The following is a 26,912-nucleotide window of genomic DNA, read 5'->3' as shown; positions in this document are numbered from 1 at the left end:
AGGGGAGTTAAGAATGTATGTTGACTGGTAACACAATGAAATGAAAGCCCTGCAGAGCATCTCGATGCCTTGCCTACTGACTAACCCTAAGCACCTAGAACTTTTGTCTAAGACAAAGTATGTATTTAAATCCCTTTGTTCAAGTGTGCAAGTAAACTGAGCACTGCAATCTTTCCACTTGTTTTCCACTTCTTCCCAGTCTTGACGGAGAAGACGCCTAAGATTCAGGGAATCTGTGGAGTACAAATATTGTGGAGACAGATGGAAAACATCTAGCCTAAGAACACAGGACAGGCCGGGCACGGTGGCTCACGTCTGTAATCCCAGCACTTTGGGAGGCTGAGGTAGGCGGATCATGAGGTCAGGAGTTTGAGAGGAGCCTAACCAACACAATGAAACCGTGTCTCTACTAAAAATACAAAAATTAGTCGGGCATGGTGGCACATGCCTATAATCCCAGCTACTCAGGAGGCTGAGGCAGGAGAATCGCCTGAACCCGGGAGGTGGGGGTTGCACTGAGCTGAGATCTGGCCACTGCACTCCAGCCTGGGGGACAGAGCGAGACTCCGTCTCAAAAAAAAAAAAAAAGGACAAGCAGCCTCAAGCAGCACTGTCTTCAGTAGTATCAGATAATCAGCAAAGTAGACCCTTAGCACAAATAGGCTGTAAAGTTTTCTCAAAGCCAGCTCCTAGAACGCACACAGCATTAAATCTTGGGACCTCTACTGCCAAATCCACGAGTCAGGGAGCAACTGGCTTTTCAATAAGGAACTGGCTAGAAAGTAGCCTCACTTTCTTAAACTTTAACCCTGTATTTCCAGAGTCCAGGACACCTTTATAATAGGCTCAGTACAAACTTGTAACCCTCAACTTTTTTTTTCTTGGACAATTTCCAAGAAAAGACTCACACCTTATACAATGCTCATCTCTCCTTGCTCATTAAGCTAGTACTATCAAGAGCTACATAGCGGGTCGTAATCCCAGACCTTGGGAAGCTGAGGCGAATGGATCACTTGACGTCAGGAGTTTGAGATCATCCTGGCCAATATGGTGAAACCATCTCTATACAAAATACAAAAATTAGCCGAGTGTGGTGGCGTGCACCTGTAGTCCCAGCTACTCAGGAGGCTGAGGTGAGAGAATCACTGGAACCCGGGAGGCAGAGGCTGCAGTGAGCCAAGATCACACCACTGCACTCCAGCCTGGGCAAGAGACTGAGACCCTGTCAAAAAAGAAAAAAAGAAAAAAAAAATGATTTTATCTGTTAAGAAAAAAAGAAAAAAAGCTGGTTGGGCGCCGTGGCTCACACCTGTAATCCCAGAATTTTGGGAGGCCAAGGCGGGCAGATTACCTGAGGTCAGGAGTTCGAGACCAGCCTGGCCAACATGGTGAGATGCTGTCTCTATTAAAAATATAAAAATTAGCTAGGCATGGTGGCATGTTGCCTGTAATTCCAGCTACTTGGGAGGCTGAGGCAGAAGGTTACTCACTGTAACCCGAGAGGCAGAAGTTATAGAGACAAAACTGCACCACTGCACTCCAGCCTAGGAAACAGAGCAAGACTCTCTCTCAAAAAACAGAACAAAAATAAAAGCTACTTAACGATGGTTTGGTTAACAACAGACCACCTGTATGGTGGACCCAGACTAAAAGGGAGCTGACCATTGTAGCAGATGCATTACTCGTGTTCATGATGCTGGTGCGAAGAAACCTGTACATGCAATTATGTACAGCACATACTTGATACTATGAAAATAAATGTTACTGATTTACATATTTATTGCATTTTATCAGTGTTATCCTTAACCAAAAAAAAAAAAAAAAAAAGCCTCAGGCAGTATTCCAGATGGCAATGTTATAATGACAGCATCGTCTTATTGCCCCTGAAGACCTTCCAGTGGGACAATGTATGGTGGATGAGTGACTTGTTGATGATCCTGACCCTATGGTAGGCCTAGGCTAATAACCCTATGGTAAGCCTACGCCTAGTTAACAAAAAAGTTGAAAAAATAGAAATGTACAGAATAAGAAGGTATTTTTGAGGCCGGGCACGGTGGCTCACGCCTGTAATCCCAGCACTACCCAGTGGGTAGATCACATGAGGTCAGGAGTTCGAGACCAGCCTGGCCAACATGGTGAAACCCTTACAAAAAAAAAAAAAAAAAATTAGCCAGGCATGATGGCGGGTGCCTGTAATCCCAGCTACTTGGGAGGCTGAGGCGGGAGAATTGCTTGCACCCAGGAGGCGGAGGTTGCAGTGAGCCAAGATCACACCATTGCACTCCAGCCTGGGCTACATAAATGTGTTTTTGTAGTTAAGTATTATGAGTCAAAGTTTTTAAAGTTTATGAAGTTCAGTAAGCTAAGATTAATGAAGAAAAACATTTTTATATTTAACGTCTAAGTATACCATGTTTATAGTTTACAGTAATGTCCTAGGCTTTTCATTCTCACTCAGCAACTTCCCCTTCTGCAAGCTGTATTCATTCCAGTGCCCTATATAGGTATGCCATTTTATCTTTATTTTTACCATACCTCTGTTAGAGACACAAATACTATTGAGATACAAGTACCTATAGTATTCAGTTCACCTATACTGCACAGGTTTGTAGCCTTGGAGGCATGGGTTGTACCTTACAGCTTAGATGTATGGTAGGCTATACCACCTAAATTCACGGAAGTAGACTCTGATGTTCACATGACGAAATCACCTAATGGTGCCTCTCTCAGCACGTATCCCCATCATTCATTAAGTGACCCATGACTACATATTAAGTCAAAACCATGTATTTTCTGCATTGATACACCTATTATTCTGTATTTGCGTGTTTTTAAGCTCATCTGCTTTCCCTGCATGGCCTTTTTACTACTGTAACCTATTCTACCTGTTCTCTGGTTGAGACTGAAGGTAGCTCTGTAGTTACATTGACTATTGACTTATGAAAAGCTTGTCAGCCAACCTGTGCACACATGCCCTCCTCGGCACTTAAAAATTGTTCATTCCCTTGTTTTTCCAAAGGGTCTGGTCTGATCTAATCAACCGACTACCCTAAACCCAGTATTAACAAGCAATGTTCCCACCCAGACAGTGGTCTACAAATACCATTATTTCTAAGGGAGGCAGGGTTCTTTGGGGGAAATGGCCACTCCAGGTCCGAGGAAGAAAATGACCAAGATGAAACACCTTGTCACAGAAGAAGTCAAAGAGTGATCAGATTACTGAGATCTACTATGACAGGAGCAAGCTTGAAAGGGATTCCCTTGGTCAAAAATAAAATATCAGCATCAAAAAAATACAGTGGGTTGAGATTTATACAAATAAAAAAAAACCTGAATTAAGGTTAAACTCACTCACTGATTCCTTTTCACAAGCTGCTAGGTATCAATCCATCATTCTAAAAATTGGCAAAAAAGAAAAAATCCCATTAAAATCATTTCCAGCACAGAATGAAAGCCTGTCTGGGCACACTGGCTCACGCCCGATGCCAGCACTTTGGGAGGCCGAGGCAGGCAGATCACTTGAGGTCAGGAGTTCGAGACCAGACTGACCAACATGGTGAAACCCTCTCTCTACTAAAAAAATTATATATATATACACACACACACACACACAATATATTTATATTTTAGTATATTTATATACTATATATATTTACATATTTGTTTTTACGTGTATATACAAACTTAGCCAGATGTGGTAGCACACACTTGTAATCCCAACTATTTGGGAGGCTGAGATGGGAGACTGCAGTGGACTGAGATTACACCACTACACAATAGATCTCAAAACAAGAAAGGAAAAAAATTCAAGACCACTTCAAAATGTTGGAATAAATAAAATGCTGAGTGATGTTTTTAGATTTCAGATACACACCCAAAGCAGCAAGCAGTTGGTATATTAAAATCAACACAAAAATTTGAAAGACAAAATAATTAAGTCTCTTTCCCGAGTTTAAACAAAAAGGAATGAGAAAAACTATCCAAGACAATCAAACAAGTCTAAGAATGGATAGAAGTGGGAGATGAAAATCTCCCAAGGAAAACGGCACAGAACTGGAGAACATTCCCTCATCTGCTCAAACTACTGGAGTATATACCACAGCAAAACGATAGAAATGAAATCAGTATATCCAACTCAGATCGTGTGTAATCAGCTTAAGGTAGAACATATAAAGGTGCTAATTAGTCCCCGAATATCCTCATATCTATGTGATAATTTTTCTCCTATACATCTGTAAGAAGTACTATTAGGCAACTTCAGCAAATAGTCACTGAAATAATTGCTTTGATTCAGACAAGGAATCCAGGTTGAGGTCAGGTGCGGTTGCTCACACCTATAATCCTAGCACTTTAGGAAGCTGAGGTGGGCAGATCACTTGAGGTCAGGAGTTCAAGACCAGCCTGGCCAACATGGTGAAACACCATCTCTACTAAAAATACAAAAATTAGCCGGGCTGGTGGTTCACACCTGTAATCCCAGCTACCTGGGAGGCTGAGGCAGGAGACTTGCTTGAACCCAAGAAGCGGAAGCTGCAGTGAGCTGAGACTGTGCCACTGCACTCCAGCCTAGGGGAAAAAAAAACAAGAATACAGGTTGAAAGGCTGCTTTTAAGCTGTTTTAACATGTCAGATTTTCTGTGAGTGAGGCTAGAATAGGCGGATAGGAGGTCTAATGGAACATTTGGAAACATGTTGCATAGTTATAATAATTGTTAACTATCATCAGGAGGTGGGAACACAGCACTAAATCCTTATGATGAAAAAGTGGTTAGCTCCAGTGAACTATTGAAGGGGAGGGGCAGGGACATTCTCATAGAATTTTATAATACTATTTGCCATTCCTAACTACGTAAATTATTTCCTTGACAAAGTATAAAGCAGTTAAATAAGTCAATAGAAACCGTGCTACTTTATTAAAATACTGAGTTTTATTTCACATGTATATTTTTGTCTCCCCACCATTTCCATGTCTGACCACCGCTACTACTATGTCCTATCATAACATTCCATACATACTTAAAACCAAGCAAAGGGTGGAGTTCCATCTTTAAAAACTAAACAGGCATTTTGGACAACACATTCTTGGCAATGGAACCTGGACAACATTTATCAAACACGGTAGGGAAAGTTCTCACTCTGCATTATAAAAAGGACAGCCAGATATCAACTGTTACAGAAATGAAATAAGACGGAAAATTTTTAACAAATTGTTTAAACTATTTTCTTAAAGAGACTTCCTCCACTGCCAGAGATCTTGAATAGCCTGGAAAAAAAAAAAAAAAAAAAGAAATGTGGTTAAGGAACCACAACACTTCACAGACATCAATAAATTAAATGCCTCTTTGCATAGTTCAACATCTATTTTTCATTCTACCACCAAATAGGTTAACTCTAGATAAAGAAATGACTCCAAGAAAATTTATACTCAGATATAATTTAATTCCTAATACTTTAATCAGTCATAAAAATAATATGAATATACTAATATTTAATAGTTTATTTACTTAAGGAAATAAAAAGACCAGAGACCCATTTGGCCAATGTTACTTCCAACTTCATCTTCCCTGAGATCAGCTTTAGAGTTGGCCAGATTTAGCAAATAAAGTTAAACACCAGAAACGTATTCTGAATTGCCTGTGCATGTGTACATTTAGAAAAAACTATCTGCTGAAGCTAGGCATGGTGGCTCACGCCTGTAATCCCTACACTTTGGGAGACTGAGGTGGGCAGATCACTTCAGCTCAGGAATTCAAGACCAGCCTTGGCAACATGGTGAAACCCTGTCTACTAAAAACGCAAAAATTAGCTGGGCATGGTGGTGTGCAACTACATGAGGCCCAGCTACTCAGGAGGCTGAGGAGGGAGGGTTGCCTGAGCCCAAGAGGCAGAGGTTGCAGTGAGCCAAGATCACACTACAGATGGGTGACCAAAGCAAACCCAAAAACAAAAAGCAAACAAAAAACAGCTGGCCAGACATGGTGGCTCACGCCTGTAATCCCAGCACTTCAGGAGGCCGAGATGGTGGATCACCTGAGGTCAGGAGTTCAAGACCAGCCTGGCCAACATGGCAAGGTGGTTCTGAATAAAAATCCAGAAGTTCACCAAGAACTAGAAAATGAGATGACAGGATTCTCTCAGCTGTCACTGTTTCACAGCCAATGGGTTCTCAGGTACAAGATAACTGAATACTGAATGCCAATATTAAATATCATAGAAATCTTTTTTTGTTGAGATGGACTCTCACTCTGCCACCCAGGATGGAGTGCAGTGGCACTCACTGCAACCTCTGCCTCCCAGGTTCAAGCGATCCTCCTGCCTCAGCCTCTTGAGTGGGTGGGATTACAGGTACACGCCACCATGCCCAGCTAAATTTATTATTTTTAGTAGAGACGGAGTTTTGCCATGCTGCTTCCCAAAGTGCTGGGATTATAGGCATGAACTACCACGCCCAGCCAAAGATCTTCTCATCATCAGGTTCAAACAAATATACATTGTCACTGCTTGCATCTTGCATCTCTATGTCAAAGACGGGAAGCATTTAGTTTTGATAATCTCTAATAGTAATTCAAGTTATTAAACATTTACTATTTATTGCAGAAATTTCATTCTGACACGAGAATACTTTCAATTCTAGAGCAAGATAATACTTCTGGTAGGCTGGGCAAGGTGGCTCGTGCCTGTAATCCTAGCACTTTGGGAGGCCAACTTGGGAGGACTGCTTGAGGCCAGGAGTTCAAGACCAACCTGGGCAAAAATACTTTTAAAAACAAAATACTTCTGGTAGAAGTGCTGGTTCAGTAATTTAATAGCTACAAAACTTTGTAGCTACAAGCCTTTGTTATAAAGTACAGAGGACCACTGCAACTTAATCATTAAATTATCACTTTCCTTGGCTGTACTTGAAGAAATGCATCTCTTATGCTTACTTGTTAGTACATATTGGTTATTTATGTCTGACTTTCCACTATTTTCAATATTAAATAACCTGTTGCATAATGCTTCAAAATAACCTGTTGCATAAAGTTTCAAAATAACTTATGCTCAATCAATGTTTAGTATGCCAAATAAACTCCCAAAACTCACACTTTAAACTTTGGGATTCAAATGTAGAGAAAAAACAGAATAGCAACCAAAAGACTGAATCTGATCATCTTAAAGCCCATCACTGCAACTTTAGCAAAGCTCAAGTCAAAATTAACCAAATCAGGGTTTTACAAACCCAAAAACTAAAAATTAAGGTGCAATTAAAATAACTGACCTGCTAAATATTATGGCAGAAAAAAACCAGCTAATTGCCAAATTTTCTGAAAGCTGACTACAGAAAACCTAAAAACCATTAAATGCAGCCATCGGTTCTCTACACGATACCTACCTAACGTCCCTATTTAACCACTTTTACATTTTCCTTACACTTATAAGTCAACTGTAAATAAGAGCAAAAATAAATGCATAAACTGTATGTTGACTAAGACTTTCATACTAATTTTAAAATCTAACAGCTAAACTCAAGCTTATATATCTAGTAGTAGCCACAATTTAGTGTCTTGCTTCCAGGTTTCACGTTAGGATGATTTTGGCAAAATGTATTTCCCATAAGATCTATGGAAAAAAAAAGATCTCTACCAACTCCCAAAAAAGCAAAGACCAGACTGCCCCAAGCCGCCAAATGGAGCAACAAGGAAAACCACAGCAATTTCCTTAGCCAAAATAGTACCAAAAAAGTAAAACTGAATTCAATAACCAAGAAATAATTTGCCAACTATAGGAAATTTGGAAAAAATATACTAAAGTTATCGTCTCAGACTGCCAACTGTATTCTTCATGTATTTCATTAAATACATGAATTTTCAGATTATTTCATTAAACGAATTATCTGTGGCTAGGAACTTTTTAAAAAGAGCCAACACTTAAAAAGGGTAAAGGCAGAATCATAATAAATCACGAAAAACTTGGACTTCATCTTGTCCCCAGAAAATTCAGTTACCTCTTGGTCAGTCATCCGGAAGCAATTCTTCACATAATTGATGAACTTGGCTTCCACTTTGGGAAGAGAACCACCCTATTGAGACAAAAAAGCATTATTACAGGTTAGTAGAGAAATACACTGAGAGAGATACCTTTAGAAAATTCCTCAATAACCTGCAATGCTACTACATAGAGCAGTTTACTCCTTTTCCCTTCAACTTTCCAAGAATACTCAATGTCTTTTTCAGGGCCAGAAAGCCCTATTGGGCAGCATGGCTAGTATCTCTATTCAAACAGATTTGCCAAAGGGTCAAATCTTCCCAGACGACCTCTCTAGGAACATAAAATAAAAGCTACACTTGAGATTCTACAGACAAACATGACATGGCAACTCGGTTGCTTATCTGTATTATCTAACAAGCCGGTTTTATCACCCAGAACCAAACACAACCTGTAACACTCCTTTGGAGAACCATGTCAAGTGACCCAAACTGTTGTTTAAAAAAACAAAACCCCACAAAACACTTGTTGATCACAAACCAGTTCAGAACAACAATGATCTGGTCATCAGTTAAAGATATATAAAGTTGAATGGGGAAAAAATTACAGTAATTACATTTCACTAATCACTCTTACCATTTCCTTCAAATTACGGATATACGCAAGAAACTACAATGGGGGAGAAATTACAGTAATTACACTTCACTAATCACTCTTACCATTTCCTTCAAATTATGGATATAGGCAAGAAACTACAACAGTGTTGGCGATACCTGTAACTTTTTGTCACCAAAATTTCAAAACATTACTATTGCAAGTATCTTGAAATGTTTATTTATCACTACTTTGGAATTACCTTAAAGCACTGAATATATCTGTTTTTATTAAATTTAATACCTTTCCCTCTAAGTATCTTTTATGCATTTTTAAAAGATTGAAAAGGTTTTCAAATGTCCAAGGGACCTTGGCAGAATCAAGTATAGCATTAAGAAACTTAACTGCCTCCAATAACCTAGTAAAATAAACCTCAATTTCCATTTCAAAATTATTGTCACATACATTCTTAATTGATTCATTCAAATATTTATTGAGCAGCTAAGGAGATACAAAGGCGATTTAAAACATTGTCAGAGGTGAGGCAAATGCACAAGTAATAGAAAGCAAAGGGCAAGGTTCACTGAATCACAGCAGTCAGAAGAAAGTGCTTTAGGGAACCAAGAGTGAGATTGTTTCCAGCCTGAAGAGGCATGGGTGGCAAATCAGAAAAGGGGATTGAGATTAAAATAGAAGACTTCAGTCTGGATTGTTGATGACACTCAGTATGGACTATATTTGTCTCTCCTTTTCCTTTCTCCCCATCTTTGGGCTTAATTTACATGTAGTGCCCAGGGCTGTTCAATGCGCCTGCAATTAAACCAAGGAGATAGGACCATATTAAAATGGAGGGGAGGGGAATCTAAAATATGTCATTTTAGCATTGTATCCAAGGGACAAAAATCTGATAAGCAGGAAGGCTAAAGGGTTTCCAGTGTGACTAAAACAAGAAATATGTTCCAGTTCTAAAATTTTTTTTCCAGTGGACTTATCACTGTACAAGGAAATCTACACAAGCCAACAAAAAATCTATAGAGCACAGGAAAAACATGGGGAAATGAGTTGGCAATTTTTCCTTACCACCCCACATTTGTTCTCAATAATTGCAGTCTAAAAGTATTGTTCATTGAATTAAAGCTTCTCTCAAATGTGCTTCCAAGGCATTTAAACCATTTATTTCATATCCTACTCAAGTCATTCAGACAAGAGACCTAATCGTCTTCCCACATTTCCATTATTTAAGACAAAAGGAAACTAGATTTAAACCTATTAGTCATTCACAAAATCTATTACTACACGTATTTAACTGGTGACAACTTGGTGTAAAGGGCAAACAGAAATGTCTCAATCTGCTGAAAATTACTTCTGACTAGGGTCAATCATGAATATTTAACTATAATACCAACCAACCAGTCTACTTTTCCAGCTGTTTGCAATTTTAATGAAGTCTCATACGCCCTCTGTTGGTTCTCTAGCATATCTTACAACCAGAATAGGTCAAGGGTTCTCACTGATCTATTTTAACATGGAAGGTCAGAATGTTATCTTGCAACCAGTGCACTACATTCCTTTTATAATGGAAAATAAGGCATATTTAATTTTGCATATGCAAATCACCACAGACACGATTATAAATGTTTTATAATTCATTTTTAAAAAAATTCATACCACGAACAGGGCAAGTACATTAAATCAAAACAAAAAAAACAAACATTCAAGTCTACGCAAACTAGACACATGCAATTTGAGCAGGGAGAAAGTTTTTTTTAAAATAACTTTACTCACTTTTTCTATACTTGCTTGCATTTTTGCTTTAATGTCTTCTACAGAACTAGGTCCTTTTGGTGTTTTAGGAGTTTTTTCCTGTTTTTTGAAGGATTCTTGTCCCTGAAAAGGAAATGAACTTCCAAAAGGTCATAAGAATAAATACAACTCCTAATTTAAAACCCATTCTATCTGGATTTCCTCAAATAGTCTTACAAAACTCCCTTATAAAGCTAATTATACAACTGGAATTATCAATAAATTCACACCATACAATTTTGTTCTTAAAAATCTTTCTTGTAAGATTAGCTAGGCATGGTTGTGCATGCCTGTAATCCCAGCTACTCAGGAGGCTAAAGCGGGAAGATTGCTTGAGCCCAGCAGCTGGAGGCTGTAGAGAGAGCTATGATCATACCACTGTACTCCCAACTGGGCAAGAGTAGGACACCCGTCTTTTTTTTAAAAAAAAAAAAAAAAAAAAAAAGGAGTAACTTGGGAGTTCGCTTTTTAATGCACAATACTCAGTTCAAAAAATGAAATCAGGCCGGGCGCGGTGGCTCAAGCCTGTAATCCCAGCACTTTGGGAGGCCGAGGCGGGTGGATCACGAGGTCAGGAGATCGAGACCATCCTGGCTAACATGGTGAAACCCCGTCTCTACTAAAAATACAAAAAATTAGCCGGGCGTGGTGGCGGGCGCCTGTAGTCCCAGCTACTCGGAGGCTGAGGCGGGAGAATGGCGTGAACCCGGGAGGTAGAGCTTGCAGTGAGCCGAGATCGCGCCACTGCACTCCAGCCTGGGCGACAGAGCGAGACTCCGTCTCAAAAAAAAAAAAAAAAAAAAAAAATGAAATCAGAAGATCCCTGAGAATAAAGCAAGAAAGTCATTGCAGTCTGATGCCTGGGGCCCACCCCAGACCAATTTCATGATAATCTCCATAAGCAGAGCACAGTGTTGGGTTCTTTTAAAGTTTTTCTCCTTTAAATTCCATTTTCTGCAGGGAAGGGGGTAAGGCCAGAAAGGAGACCATCACACCCTGTCTGGCCCTAAATGTTCTACTTCAATCTAATATGCAGCCAAGGTTGAGAATCTCTACTCTATGCAGGTATACTTTTCAACAAAGATTCCTTACAGGAAACAACTATTGACTTCACAATCATAAAAAATTCAAGCCAGGCGTGGTGGCTCACGCCTATAATCTCAGCACTCTGGGAGGCCCAGGAGGGCAGATCACCTGCAGTCAGGAGTTCAAGACCAGCCTGGCCAACGTATATAGTGAAACCCCACCTCTACTCAAAAATACAAAAATAAGCTGGGCCTGGTGGCACACACGTGTAGTCCTAGCTACTTGAGAAGCTGAGGGAGGAGAATCGCTTGAACCCGGGAAGTGAAAGTTGCAGCAAGCCGAGATCATGCAGCTCTAACCCAGACTCACTGACAAAGCGAGGGTCCGTCTCTCTCAAAAAAGTCTATTGGTTCCCCCCGCCACTGGAACCCCAGCAGCACATTACTTAGTATGTTTGTCTGTGTGTACCTGTAACACATAACAAGCTGATTTTTTTTTTTTTTTTTGGAGGCAGAGTCTGACTCTTTCGCCCAAGCTGGAGTGCAGTGGTACAATCACTGCAACCTCCGCCTCCTGAGTAGGTGGAATTACAGGAACATACCACCATGCCTGGCTAATTTTTGTGTTTTTAGTAAGGATGGGGTTTCACGATGTTGGCCAGGCTAGTCTCAAACTCCTGACCTCAGGTGATCCCACCAACCTTAGCCTCCCTCCCAAAGTGCTGGGATTACAGGAGTAAGCCACTGCGCCCGGCAGCAGCAAGCTGATTTAAACTTTAAAACAGCAATTACAGGGGTTCTATAAAGGCCTATGAAATTTCAGACACACTAGATTCTTCCACAACAGTAGAATCTTTTTTCCCCGACTATATCAATGAGACCCATATGTAAATGTAACCACTTACTTTTGATCTTGGTGTTGATGATGGTTTTGAGTCTTTTCCATTCTGATTTGACTTTTGTGCATTTTTGGCTGGAGTATCTCGTATAGACTGCAATTAGAAATTTATCTTAATCACTGTCCCTGACCCCAGCAACAGTGCAAACAGTACTGTCCAAGCCATGTAAGAAAAGCAGCAACCACAGGCTGGGCGCAGTGGCTCACGCCTGTAATCCCAGGACTTTGGGAGGCCGAGGCAAGTAGATCATGAGGTCAGGAGTTCAAGACCTGCCTGGCCAACATGGTGAAACTCCATCTCTACTAAAAATGCAAAAATTAGCTGGGTGTGGTGGCCTGAGTCTGTAATTCCAGCTACTCAGGAGGCTGAGGCAGGAGAATCGCTTCAACCTGGGAGGCAGAGGTTGCAGTGAGCCGAGATTGCGCCACTGTACTCCAGTCTGGGTGACAGACTCCGTCTCAAAAAAAAAAGAAAAAAAGAAAAGAAAAAGCAGCAACCACTTGAATAAAAGGTTACACAAGACTAACAAATTGGGTGGAGGGCTACATGGATAAAGAAAACAGACCATTCCCCACTATAAGTTTTCTGTAGTCCTCCTCAGAACTAATTTTCAGTATGAGATGATCTCCCACACCAGCTTCCCTCAACTACAAAACAAGCAAATAGCACTAAAAAATTACTATTTCTATTGTTAGTTTAACAACCTTGTAGCATTGTATCTACTCACTTTCTTCACTGGTGCTTTTTCTTCAGCTTCCTCATCATCAAAATCATCATCATCATCACTACAAATGAAACATCAAGACATTAAGCACTTTCAAAATTTGGGAGTAGACACAAGAATTGAAGCAGGACCTTGACGTGATTATTTGTGCACCGTGTTAATCGAAGCATTCATTGTTCACAACAGCCAAGAGATGAAAGCAACCCAACTGTTAAATGGCTGAATAATGAAAATGTTTACGCACACACGATGAAAATCCTCTTGCATGCTATATGACTGAACCTTGAACAAAGTAAAATAAGCCACCCACAAAAAAAACACTGTATGATTCTATTCATTAAGTATCCAAAAGTAGTCAAACTCAAAAGAAATGGAAGGTATAATTGTGATCACTAGGGGCTGGGAAACAAAGCTGCTCAATAAGTAGTTTTGCATGAATATACACTATGCCAATGTATAATATATGTATATTTAAGTAATGTACAGTTAAACTGTACACTCAAATAGAGTGAATTTGTGTTAAAAAAAAAAAAAAAATTAAAGACCTAAATAGAAACATTCCATGTTCAGATATTGCCAAGATGGCAACACTCCCCAAATACACAGGTTAAATACAATCCTTAGAAGACTCCCCAAGCTGGTTTCTCTGTAGAAATAGATCCTAAAATTTATATATAAACCCAAGAGTCGGCAGTGTGTCACAACTATAATCCTAACACTTTGGGAGGCTGAGGTGGGAGGATCTCATTTGAGTTCGAGACCAGCCTAGGCAACATGAGAACCCTCTCTACAAAAAAAAAAAAATTTAATTAGCAGACGTGGTTGTGTGTGCCTGTAGTCCCAGCTACTTGAAAAGCTAAGGCAGAAGGATCTACTTGAGACTGTAACTGTGTAATTCTGCCACTGCACTCCAGCCTGGGTGACAGAGCAAGACCCTATCTCAAAAAACAAAAACAAAAAAAGACACTTAAGGGACCCAAAGAGGCCAAATGCAATCTTGAAAGGAACAAAGCTAGAGAACTCACACTTGATTTCAAAAAATCAGCTATAAGACCTACGAAGGGGTCAAGGCACTATGGCTGATGCTTGTAATCCCAATACTTTTTAGGAGGCCGAGGCAGCTGGATCACCTGAGGTCAGGAGTTTTGAGACCAGCCTGGCCAACAGGGAGAAACCCAGTCTCTACTAAAAATACAAAAATTATCCAGGAGTGGTGACGGGCACCTGTAATCCCAGCTACTTAGGAAGGTGAAGCAGGAAGACCCGGGAGGCGGAGGTTGCAGTAAGCCAAGATCGCACCATTGTGCTTCCAGCCTGGATGACAGAGTGAGACTCATTTAAAAAAAAAAAAAACAAAAAACTGCAAAGGAACAGTGTTGTAACTGTTCTTACCTGTTAAGGATAGACACATACATCAACAAACAGACCATAAATAAATACGTATATTTATAGTAAGTGATTTTTTTTGTTTGTTTTTTGAGATGGAATCTCACTCTGTCACAGGCTGGAGTACAGTGGCGCAATCTCTAATCACTACAACCTTTGCCCCCCAGGTTCAAGCGAATTCTCCAGCCTCGGCCTCCTGAGTAGGTGGTACTACAGACACAAGCTACCATGCCCAGCTAAAATTTGTATTTTTAGTAGAGACAGGGTTTCACCATATTGGCCAGGATAGTCTCTATCTCCTGGTCGTGATCCACCTGCCTGGGACTCTCAAAGTGCCGGGATTACAGGCGTGAGCCACCGTACCGGGCCGTAAGTGACTCTTTTAAAGGTTGCCAAGATCCTTCAATGGGGAAAAAAGTTTTTGAACAAATCATTTGGGGAAACTGCTCATCTACACCCCAAAGTCTGTATTTGGACCCCTCCATTCACACCATACACAGATATTTACTCAAAATGGAACAAAGCGCTAAATAAAGCTACAGGACAAAACTCAGAATTAAGGGGGTAAATTTTCACAACTTTGAATTTAGCAATGATTTCTTAGGATTGACACCAAAGGCACAAGCAACAAAAGAAATCAGACAAAAATTTAAAACTTGGGTCAAAGGCCACCATCATGAAAGTTAAATGACAATTCACAGAATAGTGGAAGATAATCTGCAAATCATGCGTGTGATAAGGTGCTTGTTTGCAGAATGTATAAAGAATTCTTAGGCCCGGTGCAGTGGCTCAACGCCTGTAATCCCAGCACTTGTGGGAGGCCGAGACAGGCCTGAAATCAGGAGTTCAAGACCAGCCTGGCCAACATGGTGAAACCCAGTCTCTATTAAAAATACAGAAAATTAGCCAGGCATGGAAGGGATCGGGGGATGCCTGTAATCCTTGGAAGAAGCAGGGGAACTGCTTGAACAAGGGAGGAGGAGGTTGCAGTGAGCAAGAGCCAAGATCACATCATTGCACTCAAGCCTGCGCAACAGAAAGAGACTTGTCTAAAAAAAAGAATTCTTGCCAGGGCACAGTGGCTCACAGCTGTAATCCCAGCAGTTTGGGAGGCAGAGGGAGGTGGATCACTGAAGACATGCATTTAACAACAGCCTGGCCAACACAGTGAAACCCCTTCTCCTACTAAAAATACAAAAATCATAGGAAAAAAAAAAAATTCTTACAGCTCAGTAAAGACAAAGAGAAGTAACTGGATTTTTTAAATGGGTAAAGACATCTCTCCAAAGATATATGGCCAATGAATACATGAAAAGATGCTCTAATAAAGACTAATAATAGTCCATAGGTCTGAAATGCAATCAAACCCACAACTAGCACTTCATACCACCAGGATTAGAGAGTCAGATAATGGCAAGTGAGGGTATAGTGAAATCAGAAGCCCCATACACTGCTAGTGGGAATACAATGGGTCAGCCACTCTGCTTTAGGTGTACACCCAAAAAAAATGACATGTCCACAAGCGTTCATAGCAGTCAACAAGTAGAAGCAACCCAAATGCTCACCAACTGACGCATAACCAAATAATATACCCATACAATGTATTCAACCATAAAAATAAATAGAGTACTGATAATGCTTTCACATGGACGGAACTTGAAAACACTGTGCTAGGAAAACAGTCACAGAAGTCCATTCATGCAACATATGAGGGACAGGAAACCTACAGACAAAGTTCATTTGTGGCTGACTAGAGCTGAGGAGCATGAGGGGTAATACCTATAGAGGACAATTTCTCATTGAGGTGATGAAATGTTCTAAAATTGATTGTGGTGATGGCTACACAACTAAGCACACTAAAATCACTGAACTGTACACTATTTTTTTCTTTTTTGAGTTTTACTCTTATTGCCCAATCTGGAGTGCAATGGTGTGATCTCGGCTCACTGCAACCTCCGCCTCCCGGGTTCAAGCAATTATTCTGCCTCACCCTCAGTAGTAGCTGGGATTGCAGGTACCGACCATTACACCCAGCTCTTTGTATGTTAGTAGGGATGGGGTTTCACCATATTGGCCAGGCTGGTCTTGAACTCCTGACCTCAGGTGATCCGCCCACCTCGACCTCCTAAAGTGCTGGGATTACAGGTGTAAACTCTACACGTTAAATAGGTAAATAATGGAGGGGAGTAATCCAATCGAGTCATTGGAGGGCAAGTCAGGCAGAAGTCTGTAGCAGCAAATACTAAGTGGTTCACGTTTAATTCAAAAAACTGAACATACTGGCCTCTAAATCCCAATACGGCAACTTCATGTAAGAAACACCTATCTTTCCAATACCGAAGAAATAATTTCTGTATTTAGAAAAAGTATCATAACTTAAAAAAGTTGCCACGAATAGCCTTTAAAGTGCTTTTTAACAGTGATTTTGTCATTACAAGTTTCTGGCATTAGAACCCAATCCCTGCAGGTGCCTCCCCTGTGCTAGAAACAAGATGAGAATGCTTTTCTTAAACGTTTTTTCTTATTCGTTAAAACAAGTCTATTAAACTACTATCAAAACAGCTATCAAAACTACTATCAAAACAGCTTTACTGGCAGGGCGTGGTGGCTCACACCTGTAATCTCAGCACTCTCTGGGAGGCTGGGGTGGGCAGATCACCTGAGGTCAGGAGTTCAAGACTAGCCTGACCAACATGGTGAAATACCATCTCTACTAAAAATACAAAAAATTAGTTTGGCCATGCTGGCGTATGCCTGTAGTGCCAGCTACTTGGGAGGCTGAGGCAGGAGAATCACTTGAACCCAGAGGCAGAAGTTACATTCCAGCCTGGCCAACAATGCACTTCAGGTGGGGCGACAGAGATTGTCTCGAAAGAAAAAGAAAAAAAGGAAAAAAGAAAAAAATCCAGCTTTACTTTTTTTTTTTTTTTTTTTGAGACGGAGTCTCGCTCTGTAGCCCGGGCTGGAGTGCAGTGGCCGGATCTCAGCTCACTGCAAGCTCCGCCTCCCAGATTTATGCCATTCTCCTGCCTCATCCTCCCGAGTAGCTGGGACTACAGGCGCCCGCCACCTTGCCCGGCTAGTTTTTTGTATTTTTTAGTAGAGACGGGGTTTCACAGTGTTCGCCAGGATGGTCTCGATCTCCTGACCTCGTGATGCACCTGTCTCGGCCTCCCAAAGTGCTGGGATTACAGGCTTGAGCCACCGCGCCCGGCCCAGCTTTACTTATTAAGAAATTCCCCAATTAATTAAAAAAGACATTTAAGTGTCACATATTATCAAGATACTACATACATCTACACATAGGATACATCAGCACTATGCACATTATCTAGTTTTTCTTGCTTAAATCAAGAGTCAACTAAGCCCACTATCCCCTTTCCATCCTCAAAACGGGATCACTGATTTCCCTTTTTATCTGTTTAAAGGGTTAGATTTCTAAGTGACTATAACAAACCTTCCTGCACCTCTTTGCATTTTCATTGTCATCTAACTATATGCTGGGCCCTTGCCATCTCACCACTGAAGTTTCTATTAAGACTTGTTTGCCTCAAAGCATCCTTTACCACTATGCCTAGACCTTAGTATGCTTTCTTCAACTTATATGAAAACTTGCAGCAGGGAATGGTGGCTCACGCCTGTAATCCCAGCACTTTGGGAGGCCGAGGCGGGCGGATCACCTGAGGTCAGGAGTCCGAGACCAGATTGGCCAACATGGTGAAACCCCATCTCTACTAAAAATACAAAAATTAGCCGGGCATGGTGGCAGGTGCCTGTAATCCCAGCTACTCGGGAGGCCAAGGCAGGAGAATTGCTTGAACCCAGGAGGCGAAGGTTGCAGTAAGCAGAGATCACGCCATTGCACTCCAGCCTGGGAAACAAGAGTGAGACTTAAAAAACAAACAAACAAACAAACAAAAAACATGGGTACTGATTTGGAACTTGATTATTATCTACACTTCTCATTCCTATCAACACCAAGACGAAGAAAAATTATTACATTGTGGTTACATTATGAATTTACATTCATTTTTTTGAGATGGGAGTCTCCCTCTGTTGCCCGGGATGGAATGTGGTGGCATGTTCTTGGCTTGCTGCAACCTCCACCTTCCAAGTTCAAGCGCTTCTCCTGACTCGGCCTCCTAAGTAACTGGGACCAACAGGTGGGCACCACCACGCCCAGCTAATTTTTGTATTTTTAGTAGATGCTGGGTTTTACCATGTTGGCCAGGCTGGTCTTGAAGTCCTGAGCTCAAGTCATCCACCCACCTCAGCCTCCCAAAGTGCTGGAATTACAGGCATGAGCCACCACGCCTAGCCTAACTATATCCATTTTTAAAAAAGGAAATCTTCCAAAACCCCAACAGGATCAAGACCACCATCAGGTCCTACTCCAAAGTATTTCTGGAAGTGATTGCTTGTCCCTGAGCCTTGGTGAATGCTATTAAATACTTACTTTTATAAACTTGTGCAAAGGTAACTCAAAATCGGACTAAATCAATCCAAACCATACCATCCCTATTTCTCATTTGTGTTTTTAGCCCATTTCCCATTCTTCTCTTGGGATGTATTTGAATTCTTACTAATGACAAATATTCTTAAAAGTAATTAACAAGCAGGGCTTGGTTATGCACCTGCTTTGTAGACTAAGATGGGAGAATAGCTTGTGCCCAGGAATTCAACTCCAGTCTGAGTAGCATGGTAAAACACCATCTCAAGAAAAAATGGCCGGGCGCAGTGGCTCACGTCTGTAATCCCAGCACTTTGGGAGGATGAGGTGACTGGATCATCTGAGGTCAGGAGTTTGAAACTAGCCTGGCCAACATGGCAAAACCCCGTCTTCTATTAAAAATATAAAAATCTGACTGGGTGCACTGGCTCACGTCTGCAATCCCAGCACTTTGGGAGGCCGAGGCAGCTAGATTATGAGGTCAGGAGTTCAAGACCAGCCTGACCAACATACTGAAATCCTGTCTCTACTAAATACAAAAATTAGCAGGGCATGGTGGCGCACCTGTAGTCCCAGCTACTCGGGAGGCTAAGGCAGGACAATCGTTTGAACTCAGGAGGCAGAGGTTGCGGTGAGCCGAGATGGCGCCACTGCACTCCAACCTGGGCAACAGTAGGGAGACTTCATCTCAAAAAAAAAAAAAAAGAAGAAAAACAGTGACAAATACTGCCTTAAGTTTGACTTCATTTATGGAAGTCTGACATGCAAGTACTTTGAGTTTTTATTTTTCTTTTGAGATTGGGTCTTGCCGTGTTGACCAGGCTGGCCTCAAACTCCTGGCCCTAAGAGATCCTCCCATCTCGGCTGGGTATTGGGATTACAGGTGTGAACCACTGCGCCTGGTCAAATTTGACTTTTTAAGCTTTCAGCTCTTTCAGCCTTTTTCCTATTTTCTGCCTTCATCGTCAATGCTCAAAGATTTTGAAGAACCACCAGTTTAAAACCTAAACTCCCAATTTGATCATTCATGCATGTTCTCTTTTAGAGTGCACGTTCTTATATTTTATTTAATGTGTTTTCCATAAATGCATATGGACCAATCTCAGAACTGAAGAACAAAGCTGAGAGCCAAGTATTTAATGTATTACTGATACTTGCACACATAAGACCAATTATAAACAGTACTTTATACCAGTGTGCATGTAACTGTTTATACCAAGTTTGATCCAGTTTAATATAAAAAAAAAATTAATGTTTCCAATCATATTTTAAATCCCAAGAAAAATCTTAATATCCCTTTTAGGATCTTATTTTTGTCCATTAAGTATCTACATAAAAGCACAAGCCAAAATCCTTTTGGGGAATAACAAACCTTCAGTAACAATTTGTAAAATGAATATAGAGCTATTTAGTCAGATTTTCTTTTCTTTTTTTTTTTTTTTTTGAGACGGAGTCTCGCTCTGTCGCCCAGGCTGGAGTGCAGTGGCCGGATCTCAGCTCACTGCAAGCCCCGCCTCCCGGGTTCACGCCATTCTCCTGCCTCAGCCTCCCGAGTAGCTGGGAGTACAGGCGCCCGCCACCTCGCCCGGCTAATTTTTTTTGTATTTTTAGTAGAGACGGGGTTTCACCGTGTTAGCCAGGATGGTCTCGATCTCCTGACCTCGTGATCCGCCCGTCTCGGCCTCCCAAAGTGCTGGGATTACAGGCTTGAGCCACCGCGCCCGGCCTTTAGTCAGATTTTCTTTCAACCCAATCTAATTAACTTCACCATAATACATACCAGGCTTGATGGGTATAACATCCACTAAATCTTTAAAACAAAGGGACATAATCAAACTTTGCAAATGCTATAGCCTACCCTTCTGAAGAGTCACGAGTCACAGCACTGTAAAGGCTCATGACCCAATATCCTTTCAATTCAGCTCATTTAACTTAAACTGACAACAGATGACCACTTGCCCTTTTATTATAAACTATTACACAGGATGGCTTTTCATAAATGACTTTTATAAAATCCTCATGCATATAACAATGTCAAATTCCTTTTTATCTGTTAAGATTTCAGAAGGGTATCAAATTTCTAAGATCATACTTACTCTTCATCATCATCATCTTCATCATCATCATCATCATCTTCATCAGCAGCAAGTTTTACTTTTTTCTTTTAAAAGAAAAGGCACATACTCATGAACAAGAGCTGTTCTATCACCAAACTAAAATCTGTAATACAAAACCTATAATAAAATTGCCATCTCTACCTGTGGAACCTTGCTACCACCTCCAGGGGCAGACCGCTTTCCAGATATACTTAAGAGTTTCACATCCTCCTCCTCTTCATCTTCTGACTCTGCATCTTCCTCCACAGCTAAGATACAATTTATTAGACATTATAAAACTCAAGCAGCAAAGAAATCAGAAAAAAAAAGAACACTGATAGCATACAGTAAATATTCTAAAAACTGAGATTTCTATTCTATTTTTTTAAAAAAAGAGCAAATGGGAAAAGGAACTTTTTAACAAAGGTATTCTGAGGCCTAACGTTCACTGCCAGGTTTTAAATGCAAGAAGCCTGAGCAGGGTGGCTCATGCCTGTAATCTCACTTTGGGGAGGCCAAGGTGGACCACTTGAAGCCAAGAGACCAATCTGGGCAACACAGTGAGACTCCATCTGCACATATACAAAAAAAATTAGCCAGGCGTGGTGGAGTGTGCCTGTAGTTCTAGCTAGTCCAGAGGCTGATGTGAACCCAGTAGTTCAAGGCTGTAACAAGCTACGATCACTGCACTCCAGCCTTAGAATGAGACTGTCTTTATTAAAAAAAAATTTTAGGCCAGGCACAGTGGCTGACGCATGTAGTACTAGCACTTTGAGAGGCCAGGGCGTGCAGAACACGTTAAGGCCAGGAATTTAAGATCAGGCTGGCCAACTTCACGAAACCCCTTCTCTACTAAAACTATAAAACACAACTAGGCTTGGTGGCACACGCCTGTGGTCCCAGCTACTGGGGAGGCTGAGACAGGAGGATCCCTTGAATCCCGGAGGGAGAGGTTCCAGTGAGCCAAGATCGTGCCACTGTACTCTACCCTGGGTGACAGATCAAGATTTTGTCCCCCCACTCCAAAAATTTATTTGTCCTCTCCAATTATAAATTTCTAGACTCACACTGGAATCTATTTTAAAGACAGTAGTACTATACCCATGCTTTAAGTCCAAACTGGGAACCAAGCAACTGCATTAAAGAGAATAAACTAAGTAGTATAATACATAAAAATAACATACCTACTAAGTGCTGTCCACTAATATGCACTGGCCCTGAACCACACTTCAACCTTAAGACCACTGGTGGTGTTATTTCAAAGCCCCCAAGGGAAACCTAGAAGGAAGAAATTTTTAATCACTAAACATATGAAGAAAATGTACAATAAACATTACAAGCAAACACATAAGCCAAATCAACAAACCAGTGAACCTGGTCGGGCGCAGTGGCTCAAGCCTGTAATCCCAGCACTTTGGGAGGCCGAGACTGGCGGATCACGAGGTCAGGAGATCGAGACCACCGTGGCTAACACGGTGAAACCCCGTCTCTACTAAAAATACAAAAAACTAGCTGGGCGAGGTGGCGGGCACCTGTAGTCCCAGCTACTCGGGAGGCTGAGGCAGGAGAATGGCGTAAAAACCCAGGAGGCGGAGCTTGCAGTGAGCTGAGATCCGGCCACTGCACTCCAGCCCGGGCAACACAGCGAGACTCCATCTCAAAAAAAAAAAAACAAAAACCACAAACCAGTGAACCTTTCTTCCACCTCTGATAAACTAGCAGCAGAAACCCCCATGTTCAAGAGCTGACCATTGAACTCCAGTGACAGAAGATAAAGAACCACTTTCTATCTCTTTGGCACAACGAAATGACACCAAACCTACCTTAAAACAGAATTAAACCTTGACACAACATCCAAAGTATACAAGTGCCCTTACCGTTGGCTGTACAGACATTTTCAAAGTTGCCAGTGTTACTTTAATTGGACTGCCTTCGTAATTCATTGCCTCTGCTTCAACAATGTGCAATTCATCCTTTGCACCAGCCCCTAAACTGACCTGTGAACAAAAAAAAAATACCACTTCAACTTTGAGTTCCACCTATTTTACACCCCCCCACCACTAAATGTTATATGCAGCCATGCGTCACTTAACCACAGGGCTAGGTTCTGAGAAATGTGTTGTTAGACAATTTCATCTTGGTACAATCATAAGAATGTGCTTATACTAACAAACCTAGATGGTATAGCCTACTACACACACCTAGGCTACAAACCTGTACAGTATGTTACTGTACTGAATACTGTAAGCATCTGAAATACAATAGTAAGTATTTGTGCATGTAAGCATAGGAAAGGGCGGTGGTGGCTCATGCCTGTAATCCCACGGCACTTAGGGAGGCTGAGGTAGATCATGAGGTCAGGAGTTTGAGACCAGCCTGGACAACATGGTAAAACCCCGTCTCTACTAAAAACACAAAAATTAGCCAGGCATGGTGGCACATGCCTGTAATCCCAGCTACTTGGGAGGCTGAGGCAGGAAATCACTTGAACTCGGAAATCAAGAGGTTGCACTGAACTAAGATTACGTCACTGCACTCCAGCCTGGGTGACAGAGGAAGACTGTCTCCAAAGGAAAACAAAAACAAAAACAGGAAAGGTACATTAAAAATAGGGTATAATAATCTTATGTGACCACCGTTGTATGATCCATCTGTTGACCCAACAGTTGCAATGAGGCACATGACTATGATTTTTTAAAAATACAAGTATAAACCTATCACTGTTACCTCAGAAAACAAATCTGTGCAATGTTATCCTCAGGTTTTGTGATCTTGGCAAATCAATTTCTCATATTCAGAAAATTTAACAAATGCATAAATATGCATACACACAATATAGATCACCTAACTTATTTATTGAGCAACTTCTAAGTTGAGAGAAAAGCTAGTCTCTGGTAGACATGTAAGATTATCGATGCCTTTTACAAGGGCTTTATAATCCAACTGAAGAAAATAAGGCAAGTTTAACAATGTGACTGGATTTTACATGGTTACCAAATGAGTATAGATGCCAAGTTCTTCATCAAAGATGTACAGACAGTGAGGTACACACAATACCCAGGTGTAAGAAATAGTATTTTATAAGCAGTCAGCAAAGGAAAAGTCTCAAGCCACATGAATAGAAACTAAAAGGCTGAAATCAAGTAGGGTTAAGTAGTTTATTTTGAAAGTTTAAGTACCGTTCTTAAAGATAACTGGTGCTCATTTTCATCATTATCCACCTTAAAGTGATAATCTTTGTCGGCCTTTAGTTCACAACCTGTAAATGAAGAAAAAAGCAACTCTAACAAGGAGAAAAATAACACTGAAACTTAAGTGTGGGTAACCAAAAAGGTCAGGTCTAACTTTTGAACTAGTTTTCACAATTTTAGCTACCAGAGGGCAAAGCAGAATGATCAATTCCTAGATTTCTTGAACAGAAACCTCTACAAACAAGTAACACCCATAGAAGTCTACAATTCTATCTTCTCCTCATACCATATTTCATCTCTAACTACGCTGATAGGCACTGTTATTCTGCATACAGAAACGAGCTCAACGGTTTAGTAAATCTGAACCTAAAACAATTACCTGAAACCAAATGTAATGTCCAATGTTAAGTTTCCCACTATTTAAAACAGCTGATTTACCCACCTAAATTCCCAAATGGAAAGTTCGAAATGAGAACGGTTACAAACATGAATAGCTTACTATTACAAAAGAAAAACGACAAAGGTAAAAGAACCAAAGCTTGCTACAGGGGTCAACACTCTACTCTTTAAAGCAACAGAAAGTGACATACGCCTGAAACTATATTCAGAAACTATGTTTAAGACAAGGAGGGTTGTTTCCAACAGTTATCAAAAAGTACTGATATAAATTTATCAGAATTCTCAGTTATCCAAAACAGCTAGGAATTAAAGCCTTAATGTTTTAAATACATGTGTCTACTGCCACTCCATCCATGCATGGGCAAAATTCTTTAAAATACTGTCAGAATAAAAATTTTAAATAATTCCATTAACTACCATCTAACTGTTACCAATACATATACATGCTTAAATGTGAAGAGGTTTAATTAACAAATCTCAGCACGGATAATGAACAAGATAAAATTCACGGTAGGATTCGCACTTACTTCAAAGTCTGAATAGTATAAAGATTAGGCTTCTGTAATTAAACCTACTGACATTAAAAACCCAAGTGGGACTCTCCTTTTTGGGGCAGGGCTACCGCAAGTCGAAGGTGGTGGTGGTCCCAAAATTCTGCGAATAGTTTTAGGTCTTGATCTGACTCAAATCGAACACTCTACGTGTTTCTTGTATTTAAATAAGCGGTTTGGTCAATGCTGCACAAATGGCGGCATGCGAGGACGTCCCCCTAAAACGAAGCCTCATTAATATTCACGAAGCAGCAGCTACGAGTCAAGGGTCTTGGTTTAGTTTTAGCCTCTTTGCCTATAAGTACAACCTTCGTTAAGTGAGTTAATCTCTGGGCACCAGTGCCGTCATCTGCAAAGTGGGGCTAGCTCCAGCTACTGCAGTGAGACAGAAAAGGGGCTCAAAAAAAAAGAGCTGCCATCACAGTAGATGCTGTAAGCACTGAACAAAGGCCTCCAGAATCCTAGTGTTACCAGCCTCTTAACATTTCCCACTTCAACTGAGCCACAGCATCCCTTGATCTGGAGTAACAACATGCTGGTGAGCCCCGGATGTAGTGCCCACACCCCCCTCCCTCCCCCAACCACGTGGCAACCACGTGCTCCCAGCGGTTGCGGCCTCCTCACGCCGCGCCGCGCCTCCCCTCCCCCAGTAACTGGCCGAAGCACGCGAGTGAAGTCTGGGTCCGGCAGCTCCAGACTCAGGTCAGAACAACGCCAGGCTGTGCATCTACCCTCTCCAACAAGCAGGCCCATGCTTCCCGGTAAACCCAGCCTCCGGGACCACCAACCCGGGGCCTGGGATCAGAAGCCTACGAACGAACTCCGTTAGAAAATAAACCACGCCTGGGGCTCCGCGGCGTATCCCCGGCAACGGCCGAACTTCCAGGCGGCCAGTTCCGCTACACCTCAGGCCCTGGGCCTCGGACTGCTCACGCTCCAGGCGCTTCAGGCCGCTCGTCTCCTCCCCCTTCACGCCTCCGGCTCCCCCCGCGGCTCCAATCCCACCAGGTCCAGGGCTCGGGCAGCTCTTCCCACCCGCTCAGGCCTCCAGCCGGTCTGGCGGTCTCCACCAGACCCTGCTGCAGCCGGATTCCCTCCCCTCACCCCCGCCTTCACCGCCACCAGGCCCCGCTCGGCCTCGCTCCAGCTCCCCCCTGCAGTTACCGAAAAGATAGTTCTGGGGCCTCAGGGGGCTCATGTCCATGTCCATCGAATCTTCCATCAGGTGGCGGCACGCACTTAGGTGGGAGAGAAGGCGGACGGAGATAAACCAACGCTGCTCCAGAGAACAGCCGCGCAGGACGGAATCACACCAGGGAAAGGACGCAAGCTCCCCGCGCTTATATATAGCCCCTGAAGATCTCGCGAGCGCTTCTCAAGTCCCGCCTCCGCGCGCGTGCTCCGGAGCCTTCCCACCCCCGTACCGTAGCTCTCCTGCGCAAGCGCTCTTCAACCACACTCCTTTCTACCTCGCCCCCCACCTCCTTCCAGGTACTCCGCGGGCTCCCACCGAGCACGCGCACTCGTACACTGGCCCCACCCCTCCACCGCTGTCGCCTGTGCGCACGCGTGCTTTCCAGTCGTAACGCGCGCTCCCCACCTCCAACACTTCCACGTCCTCTCCCGCTCAAGCGCTCCGGCCTCCCGCCAAGAGTCTGCGTAGCCCACCCTGCAAAATGGCGTCGGCAGCTCTTAGCTGTGTTAGATATGGCGGGTTGTTAGCTGGCTGGGAATGAGCCGGAGAGCACCTCGATTCACTTCCCCCATACCCTAGTGCCTTGCAAACCTCCAAACAGGCGTAATCATTTCAGGATTTTTTTTTACTTGCC

General features: G+C 42.0%; 1 protein-coding gene across 8 annotated transcripts; it reads right to left on the bottom strand.

The window, feature by feature from the left end:
* Positions 1 to 4,906: 4,906 nt before the first annotated feature.
* NPM1 (nucleophosmin 1) lies at positions 4,907 to 26,402 on the bottom strand. 8 transcript variants are annotated; one of them, XR_010587714.2, is made up of 11 exons: positions 26,248 to 26,402; positions 24,122 to 24,201; positions 22,820 to 22,939; positions 22,127 to 22,220; positions 21,105 to 21,211; positions 20,943 to 21,007; positions 13,014 to 13,071; positions 12,293 to 12,379; positions 10,345 to 10,462; positions 7,985 to 9,369; positions 4,907 to 5,263 (listed from the first exon to the last, which is right to left on the bottom strand). XR_010587714.2 is itself a non-coding variant. In XM_005558512.5 (11 exons), exons 1-11 carry the CDS (start codon positions 26,303 to 26,305, stop codon positions 5,225 to 5,227), a joined length of 885 nt encoding a protein of 294 aa, XP_005558569.1. In that variant the 5' UTR covers positions 26,306 to 26,402; the 3' UTR covers positions 4,907 to 5,224. The 8 variants fall into 8 exon arrangements, 3 of the variants coding, with proteins under 3 accessions (XP_005558569.1, XP_045250443.1, XP_065403121.1); XR_012414616.1 differs by having other exon boundaries at positions 7,985 to 8,059; XR_012414615.1 differs by having other exon boundaries at positions 10,345 to 10,446.
* Between the last annotated feature and the right edge of the window lie 510 nt (positions 26,403 to 26,912).

Source organism: Macaca fascicularis, chromosome 6 (assembly GCF_037993035.2).
Source record: "Macaca fascicularis isolate 582-1 chromosome 6, T2T-MFA8v1.1".
Taxonomy (NCBI): Eukaryota; Metazoa; Chordata; class Mammalia; order Primates; family Cercopithecidae; genus Macaca; species Macaca fascicularis.
The sequence above is the reverse complement of the archived record's forward strand: the minus strand, read 5'-3'. Positions and strand labels throughout refer to the sequence as shown.

What these genes read in the sequence shown, in the direction of transcription:
- NPM1 (XM_005558512.5), bottom strand. Translation starts at nt 26,305, where the DNA reads ATGGAAGATTCGATGGACATGGACATGAGCCCCCTGAGGCCCCAGAAC. An exon ending in ACCAGTTATCTTTAAGAACG is followed by an intron (nt 22,940 to 24,121) that starts GTACTTAAACTT and finishes TTTTGTTCACAG; the next exon opens with GTCAGTTTAGGGGCTGGTGC. An exon ending in TCCGGATGACTGACCAAGAG is followed by an intron (nt 5,264 to 7,984) that starts GTAACTGAATTT and finishes TTTTTTTTCCAG; the next exon opens with GCTATTCAAGATCTCTGGCA.